Consider the following 11,855-nt stretch of genomic DNA (forward strand, 5'->3'; position numbering starts at 1 on the left):
CTGTATTAAAAACAAATGTTAAAATTGTTCTACGAATTAAATGTATTCCACAATTTTGCAAAAATATAATACATTTTTAAGGCCACCTCTTAAAGGCAGGCCACACTAGGTACAAGAATGTGTATGACATGTTGCGTTTGGTCATATTGATGATTCTGATATAAACTCCATTCGCTTAGCTCGGGCATATTTTGACAGATTCATTGTCGGAAACCTACAACACAACAATTCCTACTTCTCAGTATTAATACCTCAAGTATCCTATTATTACAGACTTCTTTCCTTAAAAAAAGAAGAATTATTCTAAATAGTCGAAGTGTATACTAAACCCATCAAATTTTGGGTAGTATATATTTAAAAAATATATATTTAGTTGTTATAATTTAACATAACTATTTATTATATGGTGCAGATAAATAAATATTGATTGTCAGTAATTCACAAAGTTCTATTTTATTTACTATTTAGTTTGTTTACTCTTAATATTGGCTATGAGTACGTGTGCTTGGTTGTATAGTAATTTCCAGCCACTTTTAGTCTGTCAAAAGTAACTAACTTCGCAAAAAAATAATTACTAAATTCACTAGACAGTTCGGACTGGCAATAGCGAACCGAGTTTATTTGACAATATTTGAATTGTCAATATTCTTATTTTATGATTAAATTATACACAAATACTAAAATAAGCAAATTTTCACTAATACTACTAGTGAACAATAAATAGTACTTTGTAAAAAATAAATTATATTGTTTAAAAACCAATAAAATTAATGAAATCTACTCAGTTCACGAAAAATCGCAATAATGTTGTATTTGGGCAATAGTGCGAGCACCGCCAGATCTTTATTTAACATATCATAAAACACTCTAATTCAATTCCAGGTTATACAATTCAAAGAATTTCAATATAGTTTTATTGTGATAATTTTTAAAAATAATTATAATTTCTAAACATAAAACTATAAGTATTGTTCAAACAATAAGCCATTTTGTACTAAGCAGTATCCCACTCGATTGTAGATTTCTCGTCCAACATTAGCTAGAATGCGTGGCGTTATTTTTGCACACTCTTCAATAATTCGCATTTTTTTGCTTCAATATCTGTAAATTGTTGGTCAGAATAGATTTTTGATTTTAGATGCCCCCAGATAAAATAATCGTTTGAAGCTAGATCACCCGATCTCGGGGGCCACTTAATATTACAGGCAGGTCCAATCAAACAATTATTTAAGCTGTTTTTAAGGAATTCCTTGACCTCCCAGTTATTGTGTGTACAGCACCAATCCATTTGAAGCCAAATTTCTTCTTCATCTGGAGCTATTTCTGCAAGTCTGGGTAAAATCTCTTCTTGTATCAAGTCTAAAACCTTTTTTGAATTTAACTTTTCGTCATAGAAAAATGGTCCAATAATATTGTGTTTAAATATTCCTAACCATTTATTTCTCGACGATATTGGATATAGCTTTCAGTAATATCCTCAGGCTTTTGTGTCGACCAAATCCTATGATTTTGAACATTTCGTTCATTATTGAATGTAAATGTACATTTGTCACTAAACAAAATGTTGTTTAAAAATTGTCTGTCTTCATTAGCCCGATCTAAAATTTCATAACGAAATTCCGCTCGTCGCTCAGCTTCTTATTCTCTTAGATCCTGATGACATTGAAATTTGTATGAACGGAATTTATTTCTTTTCAAAATTTTTAAAGCCGTGGAACTATGAATATTAAACTGGTCTGCAAAGATCCAACTTATTTTAGGATTTTCTACAACTGCTACATTTACTTCATTTTGATTTTCTAAATTTCTTAGTATCTCATCAATATTGTTTGTACAGGTACAATTAGAAAACACGGTCCCAGTATTTTTAAAATTTTGTAAAATCCTTTGAATTGTTGAATGACTTTGAATTTATCTATTGGGATATCTTATTACTATTGCCTGAATAAAACATTTTTATTATCGCTACTTTCTCCTCAACTGAATACAGTTCTTAATCAACTATATTGTTTTTAAACAATAAATCACAAAATTAAAATTTTGGCAATTCAAATATTGTTAAATAAATTATCAACAATATCAATATGACCAAGCCCAACCTGTCACATACACGTTCTTGTACCTCGTGTGGCCTAACTTTAAGGGGTGGCCTGAAAAATGTATTATATTCTTGCAAAATTTCAGAATACAATTAATTCGTAGAACAGTTTAAACATTTGTTTTTAATACAGATTTTAGTCCTCTACAAATAGTTTCGTTTCTTATGACTTTTAATGTAAAATAATTAGAAAATTATTAATTAAATCTTAATTTAGAAAAAATATATTGAATTTTTATTAATTATATATCCCATGCTCTTTCCCGATTTATTAAAAAGACATAAAAACAGCAGAATTTAAGTTATTTTGCACTTTTGAACTTTATTTAATCTTAATTTAGAAAAAATATATTGAATTTTTATTAATTATATATCCCATGCTCTTTCCAGATTTATTAAAAAGACATAAAAACAACAGAATTTAAGTTATTTTGCACTTTTGAACTTAAATTAAATCTTAATTTAGAAAAAATATATTGAAAAGAAATATATATTGAATTTTTATTAATATATGCACTTTCCCGATTTATTAAAAAGACATGGCAACACTGCCAAACGTCAAAAATTTGTTCTGTGATCTTAAATTGACGGCTCATTATAGCTAACTTCAATGGGACCAAATGTGAAAATCGTCCAAAAATATATTTTAGTTGTTATAATTTAACACTAATTACACTGTTATAATTTAATTTAATACTTATGCCCAGTTGCACCAACAGACTGTAAATCAACTGATTTGCTAACCGTCAATTCGACGATTTAAATCAACGATCAATGGTTATTTCTTTGACCGTGGTGAGAAAGCACATAAGTCATTTTGCCTAGTTTTGCAGTAGAAGCGATTTAAAGTTCGCCGGGAACCTCTAAATCCGTTTTATGGTCCACAATTACGTGTTACTTACTTTATTTGGTTTTAATTGTTGTTTTTATAATTATCTATGTAAATGTCTTATACTAATATAGAACATTCTCCAAACTTTCCACCGCTAATGAAATAAAAAATATGTCAAAAGTGAAATTCGTGACTTATGTTATTTGATCCCAAGTGTGTCCATGACTTATGTGTTATTGCACTTACAGAAAAGGGTTATGAAAATATTATTAATAAACAAAGTATTTTTTATTTGTTATAAAAAAGAAAGTTTAATAAAAAAATAAACCGAAAAAAAAAACTGAAACACTTAAACATAATTACTATTTAATTAATATCTTCGTCGATACCTGGATAGTCCAGCAACGCTGTTTCGCTCGATGGAAGATTTTCATAGAACCCATGAAAAGTTGTAGGGATTAAAGGAAGCAAATCAAGAAGATCCTTCTTTTTTTCTTTATTTATTGGCACATCCGCCTTATATTTCAACGGGGGAACTAAATTTCCCAACCCATTTCGTCTAATAAAAGAAATTTCCTTAAATGGCTCCTCTGTATTTAAGGATTTTTTGAAAAATATTTTCCCATTATTCTCTTTTCTATAATGTAGCCATTGCACGTCATGCCAGCGAAAAGGTTCTCCTTGATCATCTTTTTTCCTAGACACCAATGGCCCCTTTAACAGAGAAGCAAAATCGAAAAAATCCTTACGGGCCATCTCCACTACTTCAAATTTTGAACTTGTTGATCTGACCAGCTGGTACCAATCATGAGGAAGAAAAATTTCTATATGCGATCTTTTCTTTTTTTTCTCGATCATAGAGTGTGCTACATCTACCTCCATGTGGGTATGCCCAGGTACCATAAACTTATGATCCACTACTTGCACGTTTACATCTGAACTCTGTAATATTGACATAATCATGGATGAAATATGTGAATTTTTATTTTGCCCTCCACATGTATCTGAATAAAGAACAACATGTGTAACTTCAGGAGGCAATTCCAGAAACACTTTATACAAGCATGATCCAACCTCATTGGCCCCTCGTTTTGCAATACATTCGTGCCACATAAAATGTTTTGATTTTCCATTTTCATCCATTACAGTGAGGTTGAATGTCCATAGCTGCCGTTTGTAAAAAGCGACTGAAGACTTTAATAAAGGAGTTGGTAGACATTGCTGGAGGTCAAAAGTAAAACATTTCATTTCTTTGGTCTTTTGAGCTAAAAGCTTGTCTTGTTTTTTATTCTGATATGCCTGTTCTGCAGAAATCATATGATTTTCCTTTTCTATTTCTGCAGATTCTTTCTCTGTTCCATCGCTGCATTTCAGTAGCATAACAAACTTGTCGCATTTATGGCAAGTATCCGTCTGAGGCTTTTTAAACGACAGATTCAATTTATGGAATTCAGATCTATAATATGGATACGACACAGGGTTTTGGTATGATTCCTTGTACAGCGAATACATTGCTTCTAGAGTCAAATGTGATGGTAGAAACTTTTTATTTGTTTGGGCGCGTGAGTAGTGACTTTCGTAACTCGGGAAACTCAAAATATGCTTACTGACTTCTTCTAATTTTTCTTCAGACCACTTGTTTGGTGGAATATTCGTTCCTTGGGCAGAATCAGTCTTTGTTTCCGCAGGTGATGCTCTTTTTTTTAAAGCGATAACTTTTATGAAATTGTCTGTTTCATTGAAAGTCACAAGAAAGCATTTACGGCAAACAGAAATATGGCTACCATCTATTCGTAAAAAATATTTGTAGGTTTTGAGGCGAAATTTTTCTTTGTCTGGATCGTCTGTACGAGGTCTCTGCGATTTTTTGTCATGTATGGTGAAAAGACTGGCTATATAAGCTGCTCTCTTGTCGTAACTGCCTAAACTCCAATATTCGGAAAAAATTGCCTTCAGCTGACTTTCAGTGATTTTTGTTTTGCATTTTGCTCGGCATAGTGGCAGAGGTTGAAATGGTCTCTCTGGAATTATTTTACCATTTTTTGTAACATATGACTTACCCGAATTACGATTTTTTTTTCGTAATTCTCTAGCCTTTCTAGTGTCTGGTGTTTTTTTCAGCTGTTGACGTGATTTTTTACGCTCTAAAGTGCTTTTGCTTGTACTATTATTATTTGTCATCAAAACAGAATTGTTTTCAGGAATGTAATGGGGATCTGCTATCAACTCATCATCGGAACTATACTCATTTGTAGGTTTTACCAGGGAAGTTGAATTTTGATCTGGAACAATAAAATATGTTTACACTCAAGTAATTTTATATTAATATCACCAACCTTCTGAAAATAATATTCCGTCTGTACTGCTTGAGTTTATGTGTTGTCCTGGTTGAACAGACATTGATGGAGAAGTTAATTCGTGAATAGTTATTGGTTCATCCTCAGCGCTTCCAATATATTCCGATAACCAGCTTGTTGGTTGAACAAACGTTGATGATGAAGTTAATTCCTGAATGATGATTGGTTCATCCTTGGAGCTTTGAAAATATTCCGATATGCAGTTTTGCTCTGTAACCAGAATGACATTTAGCTTATAGCCGAATTATGTAAGTTAGGTTATGCAACAACTCAAATTAAAAAAATCTAAGATTTAATTACCAGTACCATTACTACAGCAGGGATCATTATAGCCAGGCTCTGGTACAAAGTGCTTCTCATATGAATCTAGGGTATATTCTACACTTTCTTTCAAAATGATCCCAGTTAAACTAGTATTGGGCTCTAGCCTCATGTAATCACCACCATCATCTAAAATAACATCAAAATTTTAACCAATCTATCTTTCTAAATATAATAAACTGAAAAACTTACCTTTCTTCTCAGAAATAACCAGGCCACAAGAATCGCTCTTACTAGAAACATTAAGTTCTTTTTCTTCTCTTTTTCTCAACGCTTCTTTAATTTTTTCCCATCTACTTGAAAATCCACTCATATTTTTCCAAATTAAAGAAACACAAATATTTTTCCAAATGAAAGAAACACAAATATATAAATAACCAGACACTTTAAACAGAAAACTTCTGGACACGTGTTAGTCGCAATATCAAACCAAACTGAATTGTTTTAGGTTAATTCTTGTCTGCATGTAACGTTTCATACGCGCCTAGTAACATAAGTCACCAACGGGACGACACGAGACAACAAGATCCAACTGGCTCCCTTCACATAAGTCGACTTAAGTGTTTATTCACAAACTCAAGTCGGTATTTTCTCAGTATGGTCATTATGCACACTTCGCAATAACAGCTGTAAAAATGCATAGTAGACTAAAGTGCTTAGATCCGATGATAGTATTACAAATCACCTACACATTTTTATCAAAAAAAAAAATTCGGAAAATTTGACTTATGTGCTTACTCACCTCAGTCACAGATTTTTCAAAGGAGTTGCACCATTCTAAAAAACTATTGGTTTACAAACCGACAATTTATACGTGGCAACATTGAACGAGTACAGATTATTTTGATTATTTCATTCGAATCGGAGTGTGATCTGTCAAAAATATTGTCAACAAAGAAAGTTTTGTAAGGTCATGCCAACCCAATTGAACATTGTTGAACTATTATCAAAGAATATAGACGCTTAAGTTATAATAACATTGTTTTCTTGCAGTTTTGTGTGTGTAGTGTTTACTTAAGATGGAAAATAAAGGAAGCCACTTCTCTAGTTTAGAGAAAGACATAATTTTAGATGTAGCAATTAAATATAAATTTATTATAGAAAATAAGCAAACGGATGGTGTGACAAACAAACAAAAAGCCATTGCATGGGAAAACATTACCAAAGAATTTAATGCCATGAACGTAAATACGCATCGTACCTCGAAACAAATAAAAATGTTTTACGAAAATATCAAAAGAAAGATTAAAAAGAAACAAGCTGTAGAAAAGGTAACAATATAACAATCATTTTAAATAGGTTTTTAATGGATGCAATAAAATTTATGTAGGTAGAAAAATACAAAACAGGAGGTGGTCCAGAGCAAACTACAACCATATTATTACCTGGTGAGGAAAAATTGTTGGGAGCACTCAAAGAACAATTTCAACCCCTCCCAAATGTGTATGATTCCAGTACTTCGTTTTATGAAGGCAGGTGGTAAAAATTTGTTTACATTACAATATACTCATAATATTTTTTTTAGAATGTACAAATACCATTACTCAAGATGTTGTTCCTATTGAAGAGATAGAAATAGATCATTTAGGTAGGTAATTAAGTATAATTTGTAGTTATAAATTTCTGAGAATACATTTCAGTATATTTAGATTAAAGCAAAAACTAATACAAATTTATTTTAGACGACACAGAAATTTATATTAGTCACTCAGCAGAACATCAGAACTGTTCTGAAATGGTCCACAGTGTCAGCGAGTTACGAACTACTGATGATCCAGTTCCACTAGAAGATACCCCAGGTCCCAGTAAAATGATAACTCAAAAAGAAAAAAAGTCAGGTAATTTCATTTGACATGAGGATTATTTTTATATTTAAAATACATTCATTTTATTATTTTAGCAAGAAAACGAAAACTTTCTGATCTATATGAGGACATTTCATCTTTAACAGCAACAAAAAAAAATAAAATAAAACAAAAAGAAGACTACATAAAGGACCAAAATAAAAATAAAGAAGATATAATTAAAACCGAAAAAAAAATAAAAGACCAAAAATTGAAAAATGATAAAACATTATTTGAGCTGGACGAACAAATAAAGAAAGAAACTCTTGAAGTTGTAAAATTAGAAAAAAAGATTAAACAAGTTGAATTGGCGACTAAGTTGGAAGATTATAAGCTTCGTTTTGGAAAAGAATTTAATATTTAATTTTATAGTTATGTTTTAATTTTTTACTATAATTTTTGTTTAATAAATAAATTTAACCGTTCAATACCTCATTTTATTTCTTATTTGGTGGGGTTTTAGCACAATGTCATACATAATTTCATTATAAAATTGATACGTCTTTCACAAATATCTATCTAATCTAATCTATTTAACAAGCCTTAAACACTCATTATTGGTCATAGTCCTCCCCTGTAATCTCCATTGGTCTCTATTCTGGGCAATCTGCATCCAGTCCTTTCCTGCTGTTCTTTAACCTTTATCTTGGCAAACAAAAAAAAAAAATATGAAAACTGTGTTTTCTTTCTATTAATGCCCTTCTAGAACTATTTAAAAATTTATGGAATAGATATTTCACCTTTAATTTATCAGTAGTACCAAATTTGACTTTTTTTCAAATTTGTTACAAAAATGTTTGACGACATTCTTTCGTAGTTTAATAAACAAAAAACAACTAAAACATACACTCTTTATTTATAGGAGAATATAAAATAATCACCAAACTAAAAAATACACTATTTCTTATAAAAAATTATAAGTTTGTAAAAACAGTCAGAACAAAGAACAGAGAATCTTCTCAAAAATGCAAAAAATTTTATTTAAATCAGTGTTGTTAACAAATTACAAGATTGTTTTTAATTAAAAATATGTTGTATTAAATGTCTTCTAACAACATTTTCTGCATTGCCTCTTACAGGAATTTCATCTTCAATGTTTTCTGCAAAAGGTTCTTCCTCCCATTCATCTCCTTCTGCAATAGCAATATTATGTAAAACAGATGTTGCAACAATGACTCTTCCTATGTTATTAAGTGCTATTTGCATTCCTGTAGCTAAAACTGGAAATCTTCTTTTTAAAACACCATTCAACCTTTCAATAACATTTCTGGTTTTTATGTGGGCATTTTGATAACGTTCTTCAGCTTCAGACGTAGTTTGACTAAGTGGAGTTAATAAAAAATTTGTGCATGTGTAACCACTATCCCCAAGTAAATAACAATTAGGATATTCACCAGCTTCAAATTGGGCTCTTAATAAACTGGAGTTATATATTGTACTGTCATGTACACTACCTGGCCATCTAGCAACTATATCCATGATACGTAACTTGGAATCACATACAATTTGCACATTAATAGAAAACCACCCCTTTCTGTTACGATATAGTTCAGAGTTTTCTCCGCCAGGAGAATTAATTCTAATGTGAGTACAATCTATAGCTCCTATTACTCCTGGGAAGTTTGCCAGTGTATAAAATCCTTGCTTTGCCGTAGCTATATCTCTGGGATTTTTAGGCATGGTTATGTACTCTTCACGAAGAAGTGCTATGTGATGACCCACTCGATGAACAATTCTACACACTGTACTTTTATTTACCTCTACAAGATCACCAAGAACTTGTTGAAAGCAACCAGTTGCATAATACCTTAGGGTTATTAAAATTTGATTTAATGGAGACACAGGATTATTCCTTCCTGTCCTATAACTTAAATGTTCATGAAAACGTTCTAAAAGGACCAACACTGTTTTCTTGCTTACTCGATATCTAAAAATAATTAAAATGTATTCCCAGTCATTCAGATAAATAATGATATATATACCTTGCTTTAAATTCAACTTCATTATATTTATTATACAAATCATTGCGATCTCTTACATATCTTATATTTGGTAACATATGCATTATATCTTCCAAATCGTCAGAAGATGAACTCGACGACGACGATGATAAATCCATTTTTTTAAATTATAATCTATAATACTTTATACAAAATCTTTGCTAATAACACTTTAATAATATAAACCGTGTAAAAGTGAGGTTAAAAACAGTCGATTTTTTAAATAACCGTAGGAAATCGGTTGGTTACTTTTGACAGATCAAAAACAGTCGGTTCCAATCGAGTAATGGTTGGTGCAACATATTCTAAAATAAACGGGCAATCCAAATCAAAAAATCAATCGTTTATTTGTTGGTGCAACTGGACATAAATGTAGCATACGAATCCAACGTTGCCAAGTTGGCTAGAAAAAGAATAGCGCGAATTTCAAAATTTAGGATTGAAGTTTCTGATATCAGTGTTAAACCAATAAACTTACTCGCATATTTAGCGAATAAGTTGCTTATAATTAAGATAATTTTAATCGTCTGATGCTAATTATTTGTTATATGTTATATGTTATAGGAGACAACATTCACACAGTAAGTACTTACATATTTTTTTAGGAAATAAATGAGAAGTTAAAACTGATTATTTTAATTAAATGTTGAAATTTTGAATGTTGTTTGTAAAGATAAAATATAATAAGGAACAATTTGTGTTTCGCGTTCTAAATATGACAAAAACAAGTGAATTATTTTAGTAAGTTATCAATCACTCTGTATTAGGAATTAAAAGAAAACAATGGCAAAAAATAAGTTTATTTATATCTACATACAGTATACCACAAAATATATCGATCGTGAAATTGCAAAAGTTCGTTTTAATTTAATATATTGCAAAAAAAGAAAGATTTGTATTTCACTATTTTTAAAATATTCGACTTATAGTAGGTATAACGTCAATGTAAACTTAAAAATTATGATCATTTTCAGTACTTCGTGAAATAAATTGAGATTGTCCAAGTATACTGTATGTATGTATTCTTTTATATTTACAATTTCTTTTATAGTGAGTTTGCTTATATGTTTAGAATTCATAACTTGTTTTTTTTTTCGGGGAATAAAATGTTAGCTGCTTTTTAATTTTGCTGAGATGTAGTAATTTTTGTGTTGTAGGTTTCCGACTATGAATATGTCAAAATAGGACCCAGCTAAGAGCTAAGTGAATGTACCTTAAACAAACCCCTAGCACAAATAGTGAAAGCTCAAACAATTTTAAAAACTAAACCTCCAAAAAGTAGAAGGTATTCTGATGAATATAAACAATTTGCATTAACACTATATTTTTTGGGCCCAAGAGCCTATGCTTTTATGGAAAGAATATTGTATTTGCCCTCAAAATGAAGTCTTCCAAAAATTACTGAAAATTTGGTCATAAACCTGGTTTGAATAATAACCAAATATTTGATGCCCTAAAGTTAAAAGTAAACACAATGTTAGATCAGGACAAGCACTGTATTATTTGTATTGATGAATTGTCTATTAAAAGTAATTTATTTTTTGATACAGGTCGTGATGAGATTGTTGGTCTATATAATATAGGAAATGGGAAAAAGTAATCAATAATTGCAGAAAATGTACTTGTGATAATGGTTCGAGGCTTATATTCAAACTGGAAACAACAACTAGCATATTAATTTGTAAACACTACCTTTGAAGCAAATCACCTTCTTCCTATTATAAAAGAATGTATTTCTAAACTATTTTAATCAGGTTTATATGTGAATTGCCTTGGTGAACTGATATGGGATCGAATTTTCTAAAATTGAGTACATTACTGGGGATTTCTCCAACTAACTCAGAATTTGATGTCAATGGAAAAAAAATTGTTTATATATTTGATCCATGTCATTTAATTAAAGCCACTAGAAATAACTTAACTTAACTTAATAATGTTTTTAATTTTGATGACAAAAAAACATCTTGGTCATTAGACACATAGACACATAGAAACTTTTTATCATGAAGATAGAAAGCAGTTTTATAAGTGTGGACCAATACTAACACACTCCCATATATATATATATATATATATATATATATATATATATATATATATATATATATATAAATATATATATATATATATATATATATATATATATATATATATATATATATATATATATATATATATATATATATATATATATATACATCTAGCGGTTAATGTAAGCTCCGTTCTAAAACGGTATTATACTAACTCCAGTAAAATATACACCGTGTATACTATTATCTGAGTAGCGCTTTATGTAGACTCCGACCAACATGTAGGATTAAGTGGACTCCACAACAGGATAAACCATTTCTGGGATCCGTATTTACCATTCTGTGTACATTTCTAAACTCCTGCGATGTTGCC

At 30.2% G+C, this 11,855-nt stretch overlaps 2 protein-coding genes across 2 annotated transcripts; one reads left to right on the forward strand and one right to left on the reverse strand.

Moving 5' to 3' along the window:
• Positions 1-2,882: 2,882 nt before the first annotated feature.
• Positions 2,883-6,359, reverse strand: LOC140443617 (uncharacterized). The gene is made up of 3 exons (XM_072534969.1): positions 5,594-6,359; positions 5,267-5,497; positions 2,883-5,212 (listed from the first exon to the last, which is right to left on the reverse strand). Exons 1-3 carry the CDS (start codon positions 5,718-5,720, stop codon positions 3,297-3,299), a joined length of 2,274 nt encoding a protein of 757 aa, XP_072391070.1. The 5' UTR covers positions 5,721-6,359; the 3' UTR covers positions 2,883-3,296.
• An 8-nt stretch (positions 6,360-6,367) lies between these two features.
• Positions 6,368-7,842, forward strand: LOC140443618 (uncharacterized). The gene is made up of 5 exons (XM_072534970.1): positions 6,368-6,879; positions 6,939-7,080; positions 7,134-7,196; positions 7,291-7,446; positions 7,509-7,842. The coding sequence occupies exons 1-5, from the start codon at positions 6,628-6,630 to the stop codon at positions 7,814-7,816; spliced, it is 921 nt and encodes a 306-aa protein (XP_072391071.1). The 5' UTR covers positions 6,368-6,627; the 3' UTR covers positions 7,817-7,842.
• Positions 7,843-11,855: the final 4,013 nt, after the last annotated feature.

This window comes from Diabrotica undecimpunctata, chromosome 6 (assembly GCF_040954645.1).
Source record: "Diabrotica undecimpunctata isolate CICGRU chromosome 6, icDiaUnde3, whole genome shotgun sequence".
NCBI classification, from domain to species: domain Eukaryota; kingdom Metazoa; phylum Arthropoda; class Insecta; order Coleoptera; family Chrysomelidae; genus Diabrotica; species Diabrotica undecimpunctata.